Source organism: Centruroides vittatus, unplaced genomic scaffold (genome assembly GCF_030686945.1).
Source record: "Centruroides vittatus isolate TY-2023 unplaced genomic scaffold, ASM3068694v2 contig_7, whole genome shotgun sequence".
NCBI lineage: Eukaryota > Metazoa > Arthropoda > Arachnida > Scorpiones > Buthidae > Centruroides > Centruroides vittatus.
Window position 1 is genome coordinate 2,137,260 of NW_027122442.1, and position 25,291 is coordinate 2,162,550.

A 25,291-nucleotide genomic window follows, 5' to 3' on the forward strand; every position below is an offset into this window, starting at 1 on the left:
AACTCCTACTTACCACGCAGATGTGTTGTAATTAAGCTACCCGGACCCCTGGTCTGATCTCCCCTTCTAGTATATATAAGCTTACACTATAACCATCGACGGTTATTACAATGCTGGTTAGGATGCATCCAGCACCCGTGTCCTGTAATGGCCGGTTGAGTGCTTTGGGAGATGTATACAGGACATGGGTGCTACATGCATTTTGGTAGTCTTCTGTTATGCTGTAAATTTTGTAAAGTTTTGAAATTTTTTTAAACCTTTTTTATAATATACTGAACACTGTTATGAAATTTTTTTTTCAATTATTGTTTCTGCTTCTTTTTCTACCATTTTAAAACTTTCGACAAGAAATTGACTTGAAATCTAACATCATATATTGTTAAGCCAATTTCACAAGTTACAACAGTGAATAATATAATAATAATCATTTTCTTAGAAAAATGGGCACGAGTAAGAGTTGTGTATGATTACTTTTGAAATCAATATTAGGATAATTCTAATTAAACTTTGTTTTTATTAAACGCACAAATAAAAATCGCACATAAAAAGAGCGCATAAAAACAGGTTTGACTGTATAATTAATAATAAACTTTCAACTTCAGTAAAATATTTTTAAAATTAATCTTGTGTTTTTATTGATATATACATGCTTATAGAATAAAGTCGTATCAGTACAAATATTTTTGTGAGTCACTGTAATATATTATAAAATATTACATAAATAAAATGTTTAACTGTACACAATTAATTATTATATTAGGCTATATAAAAACCACCTATTAATTTTGTGTTCTACTATTTATGTAATGGTTTTTTTTTTTATTTCTTTAAACAAATTTTTACGGTATAACTACGTAGAGAACCAGATTCAAGATTTTAATTTCACTAATTTTAAATTTTGTTAATTTTGATTTGCTGTTGGTTAATTATTTATTGTTATTAATTATTATCTATATATTTTGTTGGTTATCTATTGTTCTGTTGGTTTAAATATTATGATTAGATAGACATAGTCTATATACAGGGTCCATACAGACCTGGCGACCTATTCTGAGCTCTTCCGATAACTCAACGAGAGCGATACATGGGACATTCGATAGGTCTCCTTAGCGAAAGGCAGTTAATGAACCTTAGACAAATCGCTATTCTGTGCTCCACGTTAAGTGGGTTTCACTACAGGTAGTCTGTTGAGGTGCTTCTGGGTTCCATGCTATCGACAGCTATTATGCTTTAACCAATCACAGTCGAGTTAATATTGTATTTTTGTCACGTGACTGCAATTTGCCATTTTCTAAGCAAAGCACATGCTTTTATCATTGTTGTGTACCAGCGCTAGTGAAATACTTTTTAGTTTTGTTTTAAAATATCTAAAAAAGCACAACGAAGGCAGCGAACCACAAGTTGCCAGTTCGAGATGCTTGTTAATTTTATGGAAGAACACCCTAAATTAATGTCAGGGAAATTGGATTCTTTGTTTACCATAAAAGATTGCCAGAAATTGTGGCAAGAAATAGCCGACCATCTGAATTCCAATGGAGTCTGTTCACAAAAAGGGCCAGAAAGATGGCAGAATGTAAGTGATAGTCATATATATTCTGCATGTTTAGTATTTAAATAATTTACTGGATCTATTTTGTCAGCCCATCCATTGAGCAAATATTGTTTTTAAAAATTAAAATTTATGTGATAGATAGTCATTTATGTATAGTGTATAGTTTACTGTAAGTTACATATATAGAATGTAATTTTTTTACTAAATACTAAACTAATGAATTAAAGCCAACATTAAACTTTGATAAAATCTACAAAATAAAGATTTCTATTATTACATTCTGCTAACATTTTATAATTGTACAAATTATGTCTAAGTTTCTTTGTATATTTCTCTATAATTTCACGTAATTAATTTATTTTTTAATTCATTCATTAAGAATAAAATGACAAACTTTATTTTGCCATAATTTCTGCTGCTATAAACCTTATAACCAAATTAGAATTAGTATTATGATTAAATGTCAAATGCAATACATATTATTAAATGTAAACATTATTTGCATAGACATGGAGTGACTGGAAAGCAAACATTAAAAGTATAACCTCGCAAATAAAAAAATCAACATTTCAAACAGGAGGTGGGCCTTCAGTTAATCAAAAATTAACTGAAGTTGAAGAAAGAGTGTTAAATTTAATTGGTGTTACTGCTCTCTACGGAGAGTCCCAAATTGATGAGGCAGGAGTTCAGGTAATAAAAATCATATTGAAATTAAAACATGCCTATTAAATTACAGTAATTATAGGAAATGTATGTATTATAAGAACCAAATGGTGCACAAGAGATGAGTGAAAGTGCACAAAAGATATTAATAAGATGGACAATAATAATTCTATAAGTGAAAGTGCATACTTAGAAGAATGTCCATCTACTCATCAAAATGCATATTTCGAACTGCCTCCAAGTGATTGCAACCCAACTGATTGTCTCCAACTACATTTGGATAACTCATTAAGAAATGTTAACAGTAAGTGGATATATTATTTTGCAATATTAAGTATTTAACAGATAAAAAGATAATTTTAAAAAATTTGACCAGGAAAAAAGAAAACATGAAAAAATCTATTGGGGTGAAAGTGGCAGAAAGCCTTAATAGAACTGAAGATAAAAAGTTGCTCATTTAAAAAAATATACAATAAGCAATGAGTGAAATTGCAAAAAATATTGAAAGGAAGGCAGCGGCAGCAGCAGAAAACAAGGCTGCTGCTTCATTAAGGAATTCTGTAACAGAAGCAGAAAATCAATAAATGATTTCACAATAAAATAGCTCTTTTTAGGACCATTCATTTGTGATAAAGAGTAACCAAATCTATTTTCAACCAATATATTATTACCAAGTAAATTTCACATTTCAGGAAAGTCTTTTAACTATTTATGCAAAATTTTAATTTATTTTACAAATGACTAAAATATGTTTCTTCTAACAACAAAGATGGTTACTGGTTTCATAAATCATCTGATATGAAAAGTTCCATTTATATACTAGATAATTATTGCATGTCATTCTGTGTGAAATAAACATTATGTTCATTTTAACTATTCATATGTATTTTGTAAAAATTATTTGTCACTAAATATGTACGTACAAGTATTTCATACATTTTAAACATTAAAAATTTAACAGAACATTTTATTTCAGCATAGTATAAATGCTTCTATTATTTAAAATTTACAGAATATAAATCAGTCAAATAAAAGAATTATATCATTTTTTATTTATTGTAAATAATTGTAATTATGCTGTTGAAATGGCTCCTGAGCAGTCGTTTTTGAATTTCTCTGGCTTTGTTGCAAAGTGAGACTTCATCTCCAAGTCTGGAAACTGTAGGAAATTCCATTTCTCCCATCATTCCGTCATATAAATCTATATTCTCTTCAAGAGAAATTTTATGTACCACGTATTGTGTAAAACAGCACGTGCGTTAGTTATTAATCCAGCTTTATAAGATGAATAATTTAACACCTTGTGTTTGTGTAAACATCTGAATCGGACTTTAAAGTCCATTACATTGTTCTACAATGATTCTCGTTGATGTCAAGCTGCTATTATAGTTTTGCCCATTTTGTTGCTGAGCATTTAATATAGGTGTCAGAAGCCATGGTTCCATTGGATAGCCACTATCACCTACAAAAAGAAAGAAAAAAAATTTCATATGATACAAAAGATATCATGTAACCATGGTCTTCTCTGCCTTGTTTTGATTAAACTTTTAATATTTTTACTGTTATATTTACATATAATAAATCAAATATTCTAAACTTTCAATGAAGTTTCATGTGTACAAGTGAAAATATCAATATATTCATTTCACATACAACTTCAGTACCATCATTTCTAATAAACTAAGCGAATACAGTATTACAGTAAAATAAAATAACTAAAAATAAATCAACTATTACTCAATAAACATATATGAAGCATTATTTAGAAAAAAATCTAAGAAATATGTAATATTCAATATCAAAAAGCTGTTGATTTAATTTTACTAACCTATTAACCAAGCATTATTATTCGTTTAGATTCTTCCCTCTATAAAAACTTGTCTTAAGTTGCAGCTTTTCCATATATACGTATCATGTGTTGATCCAGGAAATTTTACATTAATGCTATTTATTTTCATGTCGGGGTCACACACCTGACAAATAATGAAAATATAATAATTTATTGTATTATTTTTTGTCACGAAATGATATTTATAATTTAATAACAAATTTGATAATTTATGTACTAAAATCATTTAAAATATAATCCAAAAAGTTAGTCTTTTACTTACTATTTTTGTATTTATGACATGATATCCTTTTCGATTGACTTATGTAAATTCTTTATGCTCAGGATCATTAAGTGATGGTGCAATTATAGGAATGCGAGTTCCATCAATAGCACCTATCACTCCCGGAACGCCGCCTAAACTCATGAATTTTTGTTTTACTAATGTCATCTCTGTTTCAGAACTTGGAAATTTTATCCAGCGATGAAGAAGAACCACATTTATTGCCTTGCTTACTGTCGTTATGCAACTGCTTACCGATGGCTGGCTAATTTCTAGCATGTTATCTTGAGCTACTGGCATCTGATAAGAACCAGAAGCAAAAAATCTAAGAGCACATAATGCCTACAAGAAAACAAATTTAATAAAACTATAATGCAGCTCACAGATATATATTATATTTCAAAAAGTTACCTATAATAATTTTTATAAGCATATGTACTGTACTGTACATTCATATTCATATTGTTATATGAACATCAACAATTTTGTATTAAACAATATTTTATATACAATTAATAAATAATAATTAACAAAATCTCCATGTTAATGTGACTTTAAAATGTCATTATTTGGGAAACATATTTTCTTATACACAATTTTCATATATTCTCAATAATTTTATACAGTCATTTTTCTATAAATAAGAGAAAATTAATTCCACATTAGTCTGAATATATATTTTATTTTAAAATTTGCTAAATGACTATTACTCTCTTATTATAAATACATTATAAAATGTTTCTTATGTATAGTCTATTTTATAATTGGTTACTATAATTTAAAATTTATATATAGTGAAGCAGTAGATGTTAATATTAATTAATTAATATATCAAACTATAGTGTATAAAGTTTAATTTCTTCAAAGCTGCAGCTTACATTGTATATATAAGAAATAATGTTTATTCAAAATTCTTGTTAAAAATTACATTTAAAAAGTGTAACCTGCATATACTAATCTCCACGAAACTTTTATATATTTATATTCAAAGCTATCATTTTCATTTATACATATGCGAATGAAACGTATTTCAGAAATAATGTTTATGCTATGGCTACTTCCTTTAAATTTTAACAAAAAAGCAATTATAAATAGTTAAGGTAATTATTTTTAAGTGATACAACAACATAGTTTATTAACATTAAAAAGCTACTTACTTTTATTTCTGCAGATAGAGCATTTTTCTTAAAACATTTTGGTTCTAGCATATCTCATAATTCATTACATATATATATATATATATCTGTACAACTAATGATTTCGGAAGACGATAAAGTTGTTTAAACCGTGTATCATTCAACCAAAAAGCATCAGCTCGAAGATTAAACTGAGATTCGCAACGTCAAATTCTAATTTCTTCTCTCTCCAATTCTAATTTCCTCTTGTCTATTGTTCTCAACGTCTGGAAACCATTAAATGGAATGTTTCTTACTTGTTTTAACAGAGGAAGCAGAAAGATTGTCAGTGATGATTCCAACCTTTACCCACAATCGTCGTCGTCATTCAGTACCTTGCCTCCATCACTCCCTGCTGCCCACATGCTTCTTTTTGCCTCCTAGATTTACTCCCACCTGCAGTAGGCAGTACTGTCCACTTTGGGAACTACTGTGCTAGACTGTATTTGCCATTTTCTGACTTGTAACATTCATGATGAAATTGTTTTTTAATGATGTCTCTTTAATTGGCTTTAGGTTGGGTACATAAATTCTTTTTCAACAATATGTGTGTATGTATATCAATGTACAGTAGAGCATTGATTATCCGAAACAATTCAGGACTGTGGTTGTTCAGATAACTGATCATTTATGAAAAAATATATTATACACAAAACTGTACTGTATATATTCTGTCTCATATGTCTTACAAATACATATCTTACATAAAGTAGTATATTAAAGTAGGCCTACAGTTTAGGTTGGCAGGGAGGGAGAGAGTGCTGCAGCACCACGGCACAAGCAAAAATTTGAATTTGCCGACTAGAACACTTTTGGTTAATTGATGTTCGGTTGATCGGTATTCAGATAATTGATGTTCTACTGTATTATATATACAGATATATATTTAGTGTAAAATATACCAGATATATATATATACATACATACAGTGAAACCTGCTTCATGTGGTCACTACATGGAGAATACAAACATTATTTCAAACAATTCCATGACACATTATTTGTTTTGTGAATTTATTTCTATTGACATTGACAGCTGGAGTTTTATATAGCAGTATGCACATTAATTGCATCAAAATTGGGATATCCTCTCTTTGAAGTTTTCCACTGTTATGTACAGTACATCATTTGATTCTCCACATAGTACTTTCTGTGAAATGGCTTGTCTTTACTTAAATGATATGAGTGAATCATTTGATTCATTAAAGTTCTGAATATGAAGCTTTTCTGAAAATGTGAATGCTACTTCCTGTAGCATTGACCAGATGCAAAAGGTCAATGCTACAGGAAGTAGCATTCATATAGTAGACTAGATGGTTTCAGCAAATTCATGCCTTGCATTTGCTGAAACCATTTCAGAACAGCAGCATTTATCTCAAAATTTGCTGTCTTTCATACTTTTCTGGAATGGTCTCCATTTTCGTTGTCTTAATAACATTTAAAGTATTCTATCTTCTATTTATGAATGTTGTTAACACATGCTTTACTTATCCTGAACTTTTGCTGCTGCTTTTTGTTGACTATTGGGTTCAAGAAACTTGATAACCTCAACTTTTTCTTTCAGAAAAAGCTCTCTCTATGGCTTGGTTTGAGCTGTAATTTAGGACTGCAGAACTGTAGATTAACAGATTTTAGATGCTCTCAGTAATGAACAAAACATACAAAACTACAGAATAATGTATGACAAATAGGAGAGAAGCTCAGTACATTAGAAAACAATGTGATATTTCTGGAGTTTCAGAAATCTCCAGAAATATCACATCTGAATTCTGCCCAAACAAGGTTGCTAGACATCTCAGACATTTATAGCCTAAACAATTATAAAATCCATTCCAAAATTTATAATAACTAGTGCCCAGAAAGTTAGATGTTATACCTAACTTTCTCAAATCCACTTTAAAAAAAAAAAAGCATACAAAAGCAGATTTCAGAGGTAACAAAATTATTTCTCATTTTTCAGTTTTTAAAACATTTATTTAACATTTTTAGTGAAATGTAGATTGAATTTAGTTACTCAGGTTTCATTTCAGTAGCTGTTGTATTACAATATTGAAGCAACTTCTGGTAATGGAAAATATTCTTGAAGTAAATTTTGTGTTATGTGGGAGGCAGATGTTGACCTGCAAGTACAATTTCTTCTTGTCTACACCATGAGGGTTGCTAGTAACCCAATTACCCACAATCCACCATCTTTTTTCTGTAATGTAGTCAATTTAACAGGTTACATTTCAGGAAAACCAGATGTAACAGTGGTCATCTTCCACAATAAGCAGGTGGTCACAATACAGAGAGAAAGTATCTCTAAAATTTATTGAGTAAATTTCAGGCCAAATAAAATTGGTCACTATAGGAATGTGGTTATGTTACCAAGATGGTCACATTGGCAGGTTCCACTGTATATATAATCTGAAGTATTTTACTTATTTTGAGCAGTTTTGTTTTCTAGTCCTGACTTTGATAATGTCTGTGATGGTTACCACTTGCTAACTGTTTACAAACCTGAAAGAAATGCTGCTCGTCTCTATATAACTAAAAGTATTATTTTACTGAATTTTATTTTGAATTGTTATACCATGTAATTATCTCATAATATATTTCAGAGTTAAACAATACACCTTTAGGGTCGATTTACACACAACAGTGACGTGCTGGCAGTGACCGTTTGGTGCATAAACATCGATAAATATCACACATAACCAATCAGAGCTTCATCTACAACACGTGATCTGTATTTTGTCAATCATACAAGTGTCATACATGAAACTGATTGGCTGTGTGTGATATTTATTGATGCTTATTGCATTGTGCCGACACGTCACTGTTATGTGTAAATCGACCCTTAAATGGGTGAAGTATGACTGTTAAAGATGCATTGTTTAATTCAGTAGATTAACTACAGTGACTAATTCAACTTTATATTTCAGAATTTATTTTAAATGAACAAAAAATAAATATTAATTAATTATAATTTTAATTATAAACATGTCATTTCTAATTTATTATTATAATTTTAATTATAGTTTTTACATTTACATAGATTTTTGTGGAAATTAAAAAAGCAGTTGTCTTCAGGAGTTCACATTATTATGTTTTATGGGAAAAAAAATCGTGTTCGACAAAATTTAAATTCTTCGTTATCAGAATTACACCAATCTGAAAGATTTCATTTACATCCATTAGTAGGCATTAAAAGTAAAGGATCTTGTGCTAAGAATTTATCAAAAACTGTAAGTAAAGTTTATATTATTTGAATTGAACTGTATACATAATATGACATGATTACATTGTACATTTTATGCATAATGTAAGCATGTCACAAATCTAGCATGTGTAAATGATGATAATTTTATTTATTACTAAGATTTTTGTAACAAAATATAATGTAAAAGTACTTGGCAAAATGTATTTTATCTTATAAAAATCTTAGTAATGTCAACAGACAGTTTTATTTTGTTTATATGAACTATTTTGTCATTTACTGTTAAATTAATACAAATATGAAATTTCATTACAAAAGTATAAAATATTAATGAATAAAAGTAAATTCATTTGTAGTCTTTTTATCAAATTTTAGAATCAATTGCAAGTTGAAATTGCAAAAATTTTGGATATTATTAAGTTAAAATTTAATTTCAGGGTTTCCAATTGAAACTAGTAACTTTTAACATAATATCTAGTGTAAATAAGCACAGCCAAGCCCATTTATTGCCAAATTCTTTGATTATAATTAATCTAATTATTGCTAATAAATTTGGCCTAAAGATAGGCAGTACGCAGTTCAGACACCTATCTTGTGCTACTATTAATAATTAGAAATTAAAATTATTGATCTGGAGCAGAATTTTACCTGCCAATTTTACTTACTGTGCATGTGCCAGTTATATTATCTGGGCCTCTGATCTTATTAATTCAGTAACCATCAGTGGCGTGCCGTGACATTTGATGACAGGGAAGCTGTGTTTCTGTAAGAAGCCGACTTCCAGGGGCAATCAGTTAATTGCGCGTCAGTGATGGTCTAGGGCAGTGGTTCTTAACCTTTTTATACTCGCCGCTCACCAAATATTTCATAATTTTTTTGTGACCCCCGTTTTTTAATAATAATTTATATTTGATAATTTATCTATAATAAATTGATATTTTTATTATTGCTTTATTTTTTATATAGTAAATGTAAATCATAATTTTATTATTTCATTATCTATTTAAATAACATTCAAACTTCACAATTAAACATGAAAACTCATTAATTTTTAACAGAAAATAAAATAAGAAACATGTCGATAAATCGATCCAATGTCGATGCTAAAACTAAACTAAAACTAAAATGCCCACTTGTCGTAAGGATTTTGCATAACTTTTACAAAAATATTTAAATTTTCAAAGCCTACTATTTTTCCTAATTATTTTTAAAATTCCAAGCATTAATAGTTTCTTAAAATTGCTTTGGAATAAAAGAAGTAAATACTGCGGTGTAAGTAGCATATTTACATTTATTTCTTCTGTACTAACAAAGTTGTATGTAGGAAGAAATACAAAATAAATAAATAAAAACTAAATAGGAAAACTATCTTTCTTATTTCACTTTTCAATACGATATTCGGATTATACATCAATTTTCTTTTTATTATATTCTGAAGGAAATTTTGCATAATTTGGCGGCCCCCGGCAAACTTCTTATGGACCCCCAGGGGCCGCGGCCCCCTGTTAAGAATCACTGGTCTAGGGTCCATTCGTATTCATTTGTTCAATAAGCCAGTAAAAACTGTAGACTTCTCTAAATGTATTTTTAATATCACAATTACATTCTGAATCGCTAGCCACGATATAAGGGCTAAAATTAAAAATAAATTATAAAAAACTTACTCGGTGAAATAAAATGTGCGGTGGATATACATACCTGGTACAATGTATTGTTCATTGTATTAATATACTTTTAAAGAAAATTATAATTAAAATATAGCTTTGTAAAGAAACGTACATAAAAATAACATAAAATATTCTTTACTTTTTAAATCTTAAAACAATCCACTTAGTCAAATATCTTGATACGAGTAGCTAATGGATGGAACTAGTGACGGTCCAGGTAGGTGTGTAGTGAGTGTGTGCGTGCCAAATCCCGAGGGTGCCGATACCGGTCAATGTCAAATGCCTCTTTTGTCGCATCACTAGTATATCTCAAAGGACGCCACAGGGCTGTTGTAAATTTTAAACGTTTCTCACCGTAGCTGTAAAAATCTAACTATGTTAAACTTAATAGTCATTCGTTTTCTAACTAATTCGTTTTAATACCAGGTGTACACGGAAATCAGTTTCCCACTGTACTGAGCGAAGTGATTGGTTCTGTTAAGCTTTTGTTGAAGTAAAATTCTGGCTCTTTCAACAGGATTTTATTTATGTCCCCATTCCCTAATCTCTTAATTATTTAGTCACTTCTTAAGTAGAAATAAGTCGAAACCAGTTACTTTGTACCTGAATATCTGTAGTCTTGGGAAAACAGTGGAAAGACGAATTTTTATGACAACGGATATATAAATCGTAAATTTAAGGAAAATAAATTCTAGAGCTTTTTTTTTTGTACCATTGTATGTACTGTACGTCTCATTCATTAAATTTGGTTGTAAATGATGCTGCCAAAGTAACAGTTAATTTTTAACACTGTACTAGAATTGTACATGTTTTTTCTGCATCCCCTTACAGATGGGACATACTAAATCGTAATATCACCGGTTTAACATTGAAATCCGCAAGTAATATAAGACGGGAGAGCGGAATAAACGCAGAATAAATATATCAAATATTTTAATGGAGATTTTTAAACTCCTGTCAACTATACAGAACTATCATAAAAACGTGCCAGTAAACTCCTATCGGTTGGGTTGTTATAAATCTAGTCTAGGGTGGGCAACCTAGACTTTTTATCCTTTTTATAACATGGGCCAGAATAAATTTTACGTTTTTTTCTGCGCCGTAGTAGTTAATTGACGCCTTCTTGTGACTCGTAATTTTTTTAGTCTGCAAATATGAAATAAATAAATAAAAAGTTAATTACTACATTTATTTTCTTATCGTTTTCGAAAATTACAAAGAATTGGAAAAATAACTATTAATAGTTATTTTTCCAATTTAATAATCTATTAAAGATCTCGCGGGCCGGATAGAAACTTTTCGCCAGCCGTAGCTGGCCCGCGGGTTGCCCGCCGTTGATCTAGTCTGCTCATGATTCACATAATCGGGCGAGGGTGGCCGAATATCTAGCAGGCGGCTAACAGCCCACAACCGCTCCGGGATATAAAGTCGCGTACTCTTTACGCGTGTGTCGCTTCTACCAGCTAAACCGTGACGTTGGTGCTCTGTAAAGCGCATGCGCCAATGTCTATAATCTGGCTGCTTGGAAGTTGACAGGCAGGCGGCTAACAGCTCAGAACCGGTTTGGGTTATAAAGTTGGACTCCGTACGCGTGTTCGCTTCTACCAGCTAAACCGGGTGAGGTTGGTGCTCTGTAAACCGCATGTGCTAATGCCTATATAATCTGGCTGATTAGAAACTGACCCAGTTTCGACATTCCTTCCGACACTGAATTATTCGAATATACAATAGCAATCTTATCGTTTTTTTTTCACATGTAGTATAGAAATTTGTAAAAGATACATAATGCAGTTATAATAAAATATTAATTTTAATTAATTCAAAGTACGTTAAAATATGAAAATTTATATTTTATAAAATACAAGGGAAGGTCATTGGAAGGTGGAATCGGCGCTTCCATCGCTTCCAATGACGGCACGCCACTGGTAACCATAAACTTGTTAATTAACTATGCTGACAAGAAATGTCTTTTATTCATTGTCCATAGTTCTCGGCTAGCTTCCAAGCTTTATCATGATGTATATAATATACCGTATTTTACAGACTATAAGACGCACTTTTTTCTTCGAAAAATTGCCTTTAAAATTCAGGTGCGTCTTATAGTCTGTAAAATACAGTATATTTGCATCATGATAGGATATTAAACTAATATTATTTATATATTTAGTAGAATCTTGATTATTCAAGGCAAATTGTAAGTGAATACACACATTACTTTTCTTATATTGTAATTCATAAAAGAAAGTTTAAATGATAATTTGTATTATAAAATGACTTGTTTGTTACTATTTATCATTTGACTTCAATATGAAACAAATCATTCATACTAAACTGTAACTACATTAATATGTATTTTTATTCTTATTGTATGTATTAGTTGTTTAATAAATGATGTAAAATTGTTTTTATATATAACTAAATTCATTAACATATAAAAAGATCCTTAAGTGATACCATATAAATCTTATATATTTTTATACCTTATAATTTTTAATATGAAATGGCTAATCTAAATGGTTATTGTTAAACCACCCATTGTGGGTGGGCTAGAATGGGTAGTTTAATGATGATGTCCTTCAAATGGTCAAAGCTAATTTGGCGGGGCTCTTCTCATCTGAATTTTTCATTGTTTTTGGTCAATTTGGTAAGTGGAAGGGCTATTTCAGAGAAATTTTAAATGAGTTTTTTGAAAAATCCTATTATTCCAAGGAAGCTTCTGACTTCCGTTACGTTTTTAGGGGCTCCATGCATGCTATTGTGTCGGTGTTCTTGGGATCAGGACTGGTTCCTTCTCCATCGGTTAGGTGACCCAAATAGCAAACTTTGTTTACAAGGAATTTGCACTTCTTTGGGTTTAATTTTAGGTTTGCCTCACTGATAATCAAACACATCTTCCAATATTTACATATGTTCATCAATTGACGGGGAGAATATGACGATATCATCTTGAAAGATGTAACAGTTTATCCCTATGTGTTTTCCCAGCAAACAAGACATCACATATTGAAAATACCTTCCGTTATTTTTAGCTCCTTGAGGAAGTCGACACATTTGATACTTGCCCAGGGAGTGGAAAAAGTGAATATGTGGCGGGTTGATGGATCGATAGGGATTTGGATCTAATATTAAGATTTTGCTCCCATGAAATTTTTCCAAGATGTCATCTATGCAGGCCATTGGAAAGTCTTGATTTTCGGTTATTTCATTGACCTTCCGAAGGTCTAAGGTCATTCTTATCTCACCGGATTCCTTAGCTAGGACGTGGATTGGAGAATTCCACTCCAAAGAGCTCTCTCTTCACAGATGCTGGCTTTTAAAAAAGCCTGCATCAATGCCTTTAGCTTGCTCAAATGGCAGTTAGGGATATAATACTGCCTCACATTTACAACTTTGGTATCATCGACTATTGGTCTATGCACAAATTTAGTAGTGCCAGTAAGCTCTTTAACTCTTTAACATCCAGGGCAAAGACGTCGCTCCTTTCTTTCACTAAGCCTACATCCCCATCATGGTAAGGATTCTCCACGTGGGAAAAATCTATTATCCTGATGATGCTTTCATTGGTATTTACCCCAGCACAACTCATATAAACCCCATAGTCTCTGTACAAATTATTCCTGCTCTCCAACTCTCCTCTCACCTCATTCAGAACTGACGGAAATTTGCCAAGAAAATCGACCCCAATATGCTGTTGTATTCGAGGTCAGAAGGCCCATTCATAAACAGAAATATGTCCATTGATCCCTGAGTTCTCACCTCTTTTCTTAGATAGGGCCATTTTCCGTGCTGGAGTTCTAACCTACCCAGTAAATCTGTATCCATCACTGATTTCTCAGCACCCGTATCGCATAGCACTGTTACATCCAGCTGCCCTATGGTCTCCTTTATAATTGAGAGCCCCTTCTCAGATACATTGACTCCAGCCAGACTTATTTTATAGCTGGGAACAGAGTGCTGGCATTCATTCTGTTCCATATTCAGTTTAAATTTGAGGGTTTACGCTTAGGGCATTTCCTCGCTACATGATTCAGGTCATTACATATGAAGCATCGTCTATCCCCCGACTGTCTTATTCTCTGTCCTGCACGGCTATTCTTGGCTAGTTGAGCGACAGATTCGTACAGTGAACTCACTGCGGCCTCTAAACGAGCTAATCTGTCATTTTTCTCTGTCTCGACACTAGTGTTTTCTCCCCTGTCGTCACAATCACTCTTGGATTTTGTATAATGGAAATGTTTCTATTATTCCTGAAATTCCCACATTCATTACTAACCTATTCTTCACACTCTGCAATATCTACAGCTTCGTTTAAGGTTTTAGGTTTGCCATGAAGGACATGTTCCCAGAGCTGGGGATGTAGGCCTTTTATGAATCTTTTCATCACAACATTGTCATGGAGTAACGAAACTTGGCTATCTTTAAATACAGCCCTATAAAATAAGGCATTAAGAGAACGTATGTGATTGTTATATACCTTCTCTTCCCTTATTTGTTGAATGCCCAGTAGTTGGTCTAATGCACTCTTCTCCTGGAATTCACTTCTGTTGTAACTCTTGATTAAGTGATTCTTCACATCATTGAAGGAATGGGGTACAAGACTTGTGCCCCCATTCTTATGACATGGTCCTCTTTTGAGTTTGGCCTGCAATATTGCAATCCTTACTTCTGGATCCCATCCGGCCAGGCTGGCAACATTGTCGACTGTTTGGAAAAATTGGCATATATTCACAGAGTCACTACTAGTATTCAAAAAGGTGGGGATCATCCCTAGGAATCCTGTGATAACTGGAGGAGACGCCATACTGGCTCAATTGAGAGTGGTCCCACAAAGACTATCCTGTTCGCTCATTGCGTTCTTTCACAGGGTACAAACAAAGGAATATATAACCATTATACAGAAATCTACCGAGAAGACCCACTTGTAGTCTACACACAAAATCCTGTCACAGACGTCATTGTAGGATTTATTTTCTCGACCCGAAAATGAGATAACACTTGACTCGATATATACTACAATAATCTCTCGGTTTTTGTGACAATTAATTCCTCTCGATACATGTACACTATACACAATTAATATATATATATATACCGTATACAATTAAACATATAGGTGAAACCATCTAGAAGCTCTATCCCCACTCATTGTTCACCTTTGATCTCCTTCATTGATAACCCTTGTTTTTCGTTGACCTCGTTGTTCATCTAGTTCACTTCTCAGTTGGTCTGAAAACGTTTCCTTTTATTGGCCTTATCACCTTTTATACTTTCTAGCCCCTCCCTGCTGGGTTCATTGCCCCCTCCGGGTCTAACAGACGATGGAACATTCGGGAATGCATCAAACAAAGGGCATTGTCTGAGATAGGAGAAACATGGCAAACAATCGTCACACTCCACGCTTACATATTTTATATTGGTAGTTAATCTCACCACTTTAAAATGTTCTGATAAACTTGTATGAACCAGCTCAAAACAACTGGTTTGATTGTCAGTTCTAGTTGCATTTCAGTAAAAATGATACAGGTTTCTCTTGATGTGGCCTAAATTTGGCCAATTTTTCCAAACTTACCACACCTTGTAGGTCAAGCGATGAAAACAGTGTCAGGAATCAGATCCAAAAAATATATATACTTTTATTAACATTGGAAATGCATTTTGGACAAGGTGTGATAAATCTGGAAAAATTGGCCAGATTTAGGCCACATTGAGATATATTAATCACATACAAGAAGTGAAAATATTTAGGAAGATACAGATTTGTTCCAGTATTAATTTAGTTACCTTCATTATGAAAAGCAGGGCTTGAACCAAATACAATATAATTGTTATGAAATAAAATTAGATAGACAATAGTATTTTATTAATGTTTCTACTTACCAGGATAAAATATTTTAAAGCATAATTGATTGTTTTAATAAAGAAATAAAATTATAAGAATATTTATAGTTAGTATATCAAACTATCAAAAAACTACTTTAGCCACAGGTTTAAACAATTTGACAGCTAAATTTGCTAAAATAGCTTTTGTGAAAGTCTGATCTATAACCTGATACCAATCTGTAGAAAACTTAAAAATTAGAATACAAAATAGCGAAGAAATAATAATTTCTAATTAAAATAAAATTGATTTTTTTTTAAATTTTAATAATAATCTAAAATTCAACTTTTTTTTATTGTTGAAAAGTGTAATAATAATAAATAAATTGAAACATATTTTGCAACACTACAATATATGTCAAAGCTTTGAGCTTGGACAAAAATTACTATATTCTTTCATAATAATAAAAACTTAAATCTTAGCAGAATCAGTTTTAATTAGATCACATAATGCTCATGACATGCTATTGGTTTCTACAAATTATAAACAAATTTATTTAATATAATTTCTATATGAATAAACATAAAAGTCTGAAAAACAAACAAATACTTGCACTTAAATTATTATATTTTTATTTAAAATTGGACATCCTCTTTGGTACATTACCATAGTTTGAACACTGCTGGTTTAAATTATTTACAAGTAGTTGCTTGTTTAAACAAAGTAAATTACTTCAAATTCTGAAGAGAGTACCATTTTATTAATTAAAATAGCATCGTTAGAATTTATTTTAATTAATTGATAGCATGTTGCTAAACAAGTGATTCTCTATGAAATAACTAAGACTTGATTTTAAAAATAAAGAAAAATGTGTGTTATTTATGTATGAAACTTGATTTTCATCTGGGAATCACAAATGAAATAATAAAGATTGAATATGAATAGCATCAAATTGTCTTAATATTGCCATTCTAAATAAGTACATTTCTTTTGCACCGTTTATTAATTTTGACAATGAGTTTGTCGATTAAACAACATTCTAATCCTTAGAGGAAAGGTTGTTATAAGCAATTATTAAAGAATATTCATTAATCAAAGCAAATGCAATAATAAAGTATGAGTGTTTGAAATTGAAATTGTGTATTAATAAATGTTTTGTATGTTTAATAATTTCAAATCTAATTAATCTTACCTAATGAAAAAATTTATTATTCTAAAATAAGTTTGTAAAATGATTTAAAAATAAATCATCATACCAAATATAACCAAATTGTTATTAAATGTGTAAATTGGATAGAAATTTGAATGATAAAACATGATAGAGATTAACTATAATGCAGATTATATCTTGCAGTAATGTTGTGTAACATTAATCTGTTAATATATTCTCAAGTGATTTTTGAGAGATTTATCTAATGTAAACAATAACAAAATTTATATAATCTTTACCTTTACAATACAGCATAAAATTACATCAAAACAAACACTTTTGAATAATTTAATCAATCATCAAAATACAATCTAATGTAAGTGAATCAAGAACATTTCCTGTGTAAACAATGTTCTAGAATCTAGCAATTTATTTTTTGTATTAGATTGGAACTTGAAAATGGTTAATTAAATTAGCCAAAAACATTTGTTTCAGTCTAAATTTTACACCGGACAATAAAAGGTTTGGTTTCTAATGATTTAGCTACATTCTAAACAAGCCATGTTTTTAAATAAGAATTTTGATTAGTCAAAACTTAAATTATTACAATTACATTAAAATATATAAATTTATAATTTCTTTCTTTATATAAATGTTAAATTTATTCTACAAATTTTATTTAACAATGTATTCATTTTTGCTTAAAACTTTTTGTTTAATATCGTATTTTACGGATTATAAGACGCACTTTTTTCTTCGAAAAATTGTGTCTTACTCCAAAATTCAGGTGCGTCTTATAGTCTGTAGCGTCTTATAGGTAAATTTTTAAAAAATTGTTTAAAAATTAAGGTGGTCTTATAGTCCATAGCGTCTTATAGTCTGTAAAATACGGTATATGATTTGTGTAAATGAAATATACTATAGCGATATATCGGTTGTAATATCTATAGAATAGATTTTCCACCCTGGTATTTTGACAGGTTGCTAGTAAGATTTTTATCTCTTACTAGCAACCTGTCAAAATATCAATTTCAGTGATTTTAGAAAGTTCTTTATCTAATTTTATTAGTAAAATAATTTATCAACATTAGACCTGTATTTTAAGCAAAGCTTATATAGATTTGCCACTTTATAAAATATATTATTACTAATTTTTTAATTTAGGCCTATTTAGCAGACAAAGAACTGCCGAAAGAAGTATCCTTTGTAATAATGTGTTCTCGAACTACAGAAGTTCAAAAGTGTTTTGCTGAGATCAGCGGAAGAGGAAGAAATTGTGTGATGATTCCAAAATCAAGTAACGTAATGAGAGACTTTTACAATATAGCTGCAGTAGATACTGAAACTTAATCATTTTGATTAATAATAAAAAAAAATATATTCTAACTACAATATTTGCTTGAAACTTTTTAAATATTTAGGATTTAAAATCTCTAAATATTTAAAATAAATCTAAAAATTTAAGAATTTTGTAAAATAGTTATCTCCATATAACTACCTTGTTTATAGACTCTGGACGAAAAAGTTTTAGATTATTTTGTTTATTACACTACATTCTAATTATTGTTATTTTATAAGATAAAAATCTGTTATTAGAAACAATAAAATTGTATAATTATGATTTGAATGTACAGTACTTGAATGAATTATATATCGTTAAAGCTATCCGATTATCATCAACTTTTGCATATTTTTACATAGGCTTGTATGAATTATGATTTGATTTATATAAATTCTAAACTATTGTACATAACTTTGAATATGTATTTAACATTTTGTGTATATTCATCTGATTATCAGCAGTTTTATAAATTTACACTGGTAGTTTATTGTAAATAATAAATGTTTATCACACGGTTACATCCAGTAATCATTTTTCTCTCGGCGGAAAAGTAATTTTCAATATTTTTAAGTAAGTAAAACTATCTTTTAACTGAATATATTTACATAATCCCATAATATTGCGGATATTAAAACAAACGATGATCGCTCTCCGGTAACTTAACACCTTGTAAATTCACGTTTACGAAAGGAAACTTGATACTCTTCCTTTAATTTAAAGACATCGAAGTGACATTTTTCCTACTCGACTCATGAATATTCCTAGAGCATTAAAAATGTAGAATAATAATTATTTAAGGATAAAAAAAAATTTTTTTTTTCTCTTTCTTAAAAATTAGAGTAGAAAGAAGGGGGAAAAAGTTATTCAATAGTCGATAGTCATAAAGTATAAACCGGTTCAAATCACGATGCAAGATTTATCAGATAGTGTCAGATGTATTAATCTTGGTAGTAAGCGTCACAGCGGTTTATGCTGGGCTAATCGGATAAGAGAGACTACATCACAAAGCCATTACGACTAGCAGTTCTGTCACCAATTATTAAGGAAACGGGACGAGACAGAAAACAGATGCTTATATATCGACACACACAACCCAGTTGCTACGAGATGTTTTAATCGTTATCTGATATTTGTATCGATCGTAATTTGACAAGAGTTTTGTGTATTTTCTCGTTTCGAATTACACAAAACTTGTAATTTACCACTTTCGGAAATTTATTCATAAACTTCGTACCACGTGTATAAAGTTACATGTGATCGAAAATGACAGCTGCGCGGCGCCATTTTAGATTTCGATAATCTCGTAAACAAAAACTAAATAATAATAATAATAAGAATTTTATTTATTATTATTATTATTTTCTTTGTTTACGAGAATAGCACACGAGGTAGCGAGATTAAAACAAGATGTCTTCTATAATTAATAATCGTCAGACTAGTTTATAATTGATCATTTATTAAAACTTTCGACGTCATTAATCGAACGACCAATAAGGATAACGTTAATTAAATTCAAATTAGTTATTTGGGTTATAGTTTTAATTTTGTCGGTTGGCGGTTTGCAAAATATTTAAATTAGATTTATAATTCGAAAAGCCGTCGACATACGTTTCTCGATAAATATTTAATTGTATAATCAAACTTTGTTAAACGGGTTATATTCGATCGTCGAAGAATAGTTTATGACGGAGAGAAAGATGCCGGTCACGTGAGACGAATTAGCCAATAACAAGATGCGAAACATTAATCAAAAGCGGGCCGGGTGTCGGACAATTAACAAACTTGTCCGGTTCTGATATATGCGTTTATAATTAGCCGAGAATTACAAACGACGTTGTTAATTTGTCAACTGCGTATCTAATGATTTAAAAATTCTCCGGGATGCGGGAGGGGAAAAAAAAAGTTCTCGTACATAGATGGAGACACAATCGCAATTTTTAACATAATTTATACGATTTTTTTTCTTTAAAAAATAAATTTAGAGTAAACAAAATTTTAAGATTAAAAAAAATGGCTGCATAAATAACTTAAAGGTTTCGTCGATAAAAAAAAGTATTTGCTATATTAAAATTACACACGCGTAAAATTTCAAAATTAAATTTTTCCGATAACTTTAACTTCGTACGCGAACGTGAATTAAATTTTTCGAAAATTCTACGCGAAGTAAATATAAATATACAGCGCTCGTACTAGTTTTTTCCCCTCTTGTTTTTAATTTAAAAGATATAATTAAAGATATAGTTCTCCAGTATTACAACAGATGGCGCCAGAACGAATTTGGAAGTAACGAAGCAGAATTGAAAAAAAAAAAACGGAGGATTTCGTTTAATTCCGCAAACGTCCGTCCATAATTAGAGGAGACGTTTATTTAATGGTTGATATTTCTTTTATAAAACTGTATAAAATTGAAGACCATCAAGCGGGCGAATCATAATTGAAGCGGGGTGTAGCCATTTAGGGTCGGGAACGTGACAGGTGGCCTTTTTACCACGCTCACATCTGACCTCATAAAACATCTGGACCTATCCCACGCGTACCTCTCGCTCCTCCTTTCGAATTTTAAAAGTAGGAAAAATATTTTTCGACTTTTGACAAATTCTTCTTTAAAATACTCATTCCCCGCCACGTCCCCCCCGTCTGACGTATTGTCGATAATATTGTTTGACGTTAATGGAGTCGCTCCGTTTCGTGCCGCGCAGAAAACGTTTGCCATCGATAAGAACCAAAAACGTGCAAAATGCGGGATTAGCGCTCGTTTCTGATCCGGAATTTGGCAATAAATGTCTGTTAACATTGTCATTTTCTTAATTTTTATGACGAAGAAACATGTAATTTTATTATCGATCTTTCTTTTAAGAATCTTACTTACTGTGTACCTTCTAGAAATGCAAATATTACAGAATGTGTACTCTCTTGTTTCTTGTTTACGCATAAGTCTGATTACAGCTGCTCGCTCGTTAATATCTGCTTAATCTATCCCAGAGGAATGGTACCTTTGTTGCATTTCTTTTCGCCAGAATTCCAACTTATTAGTTTTTAAAATGCTATATTGTAGAAAAGAATCTATGCCCCCGATCTAGAATTAGTGTATCTAGATTGCACGTCAGATCAGAACCGCTCTTTAATTCGTGCAATACTCAAGATGCCGATCCTTTGTTTCAATTATATTACCAAATATCTCAATTGTAGAATATTCTAGAGTTGATTGTCCTGTTACAAGATACTTAACATTTCTAGAATATTTATATCCAATAATTTTCTCACATAAGGGTAATTTAAAAATGGAGAATGCATTTTTTTTTCGCATAATAAAAAGCTGTAGACATTCTGAAACATTTCAAAAACTCCGTCCCACTTACTGCATAGAAAGATTTAGATATTCTAGAAAGAATATTCTTCCACGTTTCTTTCAACGCGTAGATCTACAGATGATCCGTTTGATCGGCTAATACGAATTGCAAATGAATTGTTGTTTCCTTCCGAATAAAAAAAAAATTTAAAAAAAAAATATATATATATATATATATATTTTGCATAGCGACTTATTTGGCATTCCACTTTCTATCGGTAGCCATCATGAATCTTCATTTTGGTTCGTTGACTTATGATTGTTTAACATTCAAGAGAAATAAATTCTTTGCAAAGAATATTAATATTTAAACAGTAAAAAGAAGAATGAAGAATACAAATGCCTATCATATGCCTGAGGATTCTTGTTAAATTTCCTAAGAGATCTATTCTTGTCACTCTAAAGTTGGTGACTGTTGCTGCTCTCGCAACACCCTTCTTGCAGGCACAAAAAAGAATAATAATAATAATAATAATCCATAAAAATCATTCGTTTGTTTTGCCTATGAGTTTAATAAGAACAAATCTGTAATTATCTCATTTAAAAATATATTAGTTCGTCTGTCGGTCGTAAATAAAACCATTAATACTACTTAAGATCGAACGCGCACACGGTGGGTTTTCGACTATTTTAATTAGATAGAAGAGAGCAAAAAAAGAACAACAAACAACCATTAAACGAAAAATCCCAAAGGAAAGACTGCACTCGACAAATTAAGACTTGACGTAGTATATTTTGACAATAGTTGACAGTGCGAGCCGTTACCAGTTACTAAGACATTCGATACCTCGTCGTCGTAGTCACGTGACGCCGGAAAGAACATTCTAAAGGGGGTACTGGTCGAATTTCCATCAAAATTCAACTCGATACGTGTCGACACCTACTGACTGTGTTGCGAGAATATTTCTTAACTTATTTTTTTCTTATTTTTTTCTTTTTTACTTCTTTTTTCTCTCTCCTCCCCGTTTTTCCAACTTGTCTCTTTTCAAGTCGGAAATGTGAGTGAGACTTCCATTAGCACAAAGGGGGGTCGACAGGCGGATTTGTAAAGAAATACCACCTTAAGGCTTTCAGTAATTTCCGTGAAAATTCTTTATTTTTATTTATTTATTTATTTTATTTTTTCCTCTTTCTCTCTCTCTCTCTTACTTTCCTTTCTCTGACCCCGTTTTTCAAACTCGGATAATTCGATAGTTTAACGATACTTTTCTAATGTTTCGTGACGTAAGCGAATTATAAATGTATGTAATTTTTGCAGGTGTGACGTAGCGGCAAAAAATATATGACGAAATTATAAATATTTTGTGACGTAAGCGAATTATAAATGTAAGCGGAGAATCGGATTTGCAGAAGATCGTAGCGCGTTGGAAATTATTTTTTTTTAATTTAATTTTTTTTTTTAACTTATTTAAATTTTTCATTCTTCTCCCCTTCCCCCTTCGTTCGACGAGAAACAGATAAACAAAAATTAAAAAAAAAAAAAAATTATTCGCCGTGATAATTTGATGTATGAATTCCACTCGCTATAAGAGTAAATGATATAATGCGACAACTAACTGATATCACGGATGACACCAAAAGTAAATTGGATTATTTTCTTTGTCAGTCTTAAACAAAAATAAAATTAATTAATACGATTTATAATAATTCAGTCAAAATTTTTTTCAAAAATAATACTTAACGTCATCGGAAACTTTAAATAAAAAAAAATAACAATAATAATAATGAAAAATGTTCCTTCGTTAGTTGTCGTTTCTGTCGACAGATGGCGCTACGAACACGGTGAAGGTCAAATATCGATTAATTCTTCCCCGTACGCTGGTGTTTGCTTGGCACCAGGCTGTCTCTCCATCCGGTTTAGTTCTTTGGGGAGTTCCTCTAAGCGTACAGAGATTAACGTAAATAAAAACAATAGTTTTAAGATTTGTACACTACATTTTACGCAGGCGAATTTCATACTTCCCCCCCTCTAAAGAACCGCGCTTTAACAATTGTTTACACTTTAGGGGTTGACAGATGCTGACAACAAACAAAACCGTTAACGCTCTATATTGTGTTTATAATCTAGAGATTAAATTACAATTATTTAAGGTGTAAATTTATGAAATATTTCGGTTACGTATAAACTTATAAACGGAAAGTTGAGCTACGATTTAATTTTGATTTAATGTTAATTATTGTTGTTTTACAATAGAATAACATTAGGTCCATTGCTGAGGATATATTTAAAAATTATTTAAAGTGGAAATTTTTATTAATGAGCGCCTTTCGAAGATTTTTACTTAAACGCATTTTTCTAAATGATGAATGATGATGAAATACTTTGAATTTTGAAAATATAAATCATCTAAACATTTTATTTCATGTTTATATACGATAGTTTTATTTTATTTATTAACTCTAGAAATTATTTTACAGATCTTTGTATAGGATTTAATAGATATTTGCACCGAAATACGCCATTGGTGTACGGAATATGTATGATAATTATGTATTCAAATGCATTGAATATTTACAGAATATGAACGGTAATTTTTCTAAAAATATATTTGTTTTATGAAAGATTTCTTTAATGTAATTTTTTGAAAAATAAAGACAACCGAATGAATATTGATGACGTTGTTTACATTGGTTTACATCGTCGTGAAATAATTATTTTTACTTAAATTTAAAGTAAAAAGAATAGAAAAGAACATGCAAAATGGAAAGATAAAACATTTTTAAATTTTCAAAAATATATTCAACATTTTTTATTTAAAAAAAGAAGTATTACTAAATAACTTTACACTGCCAGTTATCTTGCGGAGAGAGATGCGAAGAAGAGCAACTTCAGCAAAAATTGCTTTGTTTCGTATAGAAAAGATTTTTAAAATAAACACTAAACTATTTTTTCGGGAGACTCTAAACGTAGATAAGTAAACAGTACATTTCTTTACGAAGAAGTAGTGTTATAGAAGGAGTAAAATCAGTGCAAACTTCTCGTTTTTAACAGTTTACATTAGGTAAATTTCTGTTACAAGGTAAGAGTGTTAGCGTTTGTGATGGTAGTTATACGTATTAATTCGTCCTGTATAGAATCTTGATGGGTACCCCGGGGACACGTTCTGCGTGAGTCACGAACGAATGTTTTAATTATTCGCTGTCTATACTAATGAGGGCGGTCTTATTGGTGGATGGCATCCGAGACTTCAAAGAATCTGCCGAAGATAGAAGCTTGGCTATTGAGCTAAATGCAAAGAATAGACCTAAGGCCACACCCGATGCTC

At 30.8% G+C, this 25,291-nt stretch overlaps 2 protein-coding genes across 3 annotated transcripts in view; one reads left to right on the forward strand and one right to left on the reverse strand.

The window, feature by feature from the left end:
• LOC136980473 (uncharacterized) overlaps positions 1-18,911 on the forward strand; it is a 57,952-nt gene extending 39,041 nt beyond the window's left edge. The window contains exons 4-5 of one of the 2 annotated variants that reach the window (XM_067276592.1): positions 8,538-8,727; positions 18,499-18,911. In XM_067276592.1, the coding sequence (XP_067132693.1) occupies positions 8,538-8,727; positions 18,499-18,684 (376 nt within the window). In that variant the 3' untranslated portion in view covers positions 18,685-18,911. The remainder of the gene's footprint in view (positions 1-8,537; positions 8,728-18,498) is intronic. The other variant, XM_067276591.1, reaches the window with a different exon arrangement.
• Positions 3,556-7,690, reverse strand: LOC136980394 (putative nuclease HARBI1). Its single transcript, XM_067276501.1, has 6 exons — positions 7,681-7,690; positions 6,312-6,362; positions 5,541-5,569; positions 4,323-4,668; positions 4,044-4,188; positions 3,556-3,677 (listed from the first exon to the last, which is right to left on the reverse strand). Exons 1-4 carry the CDS (start codon positions 7,688-7,690, stop codon positions 4,366-4,368), a joined length of 393 nt encoding a protein of 130 aa, XP_067132602.1. The 3' UTR covers positions 3,556-3,677; positions 4,044-4,188; positions 4,323-4,365.
• Positions 18,912-25,291: the final 6,380 nt, after the last annotated feature.

Bases quoted from the DNA above. Each gene is read 5' to 3' on its own strand.
- LOC136980394 (XM_067276501.1), bottom strand. The intron at 5,570-6,311 runs GTGTTCTAGTCG...TTAGTTGTACAG, and splicing joins CGAACATCAATTAACCAAAA to ATATATATATATATATATGT. The intron at 4,669-5,540 runs TGAGATATGCTA...GTTTTCTTGTAG, and splicing joins TATATATATGTAATGAATTA to GCATTATGTGCTCTTAGATT.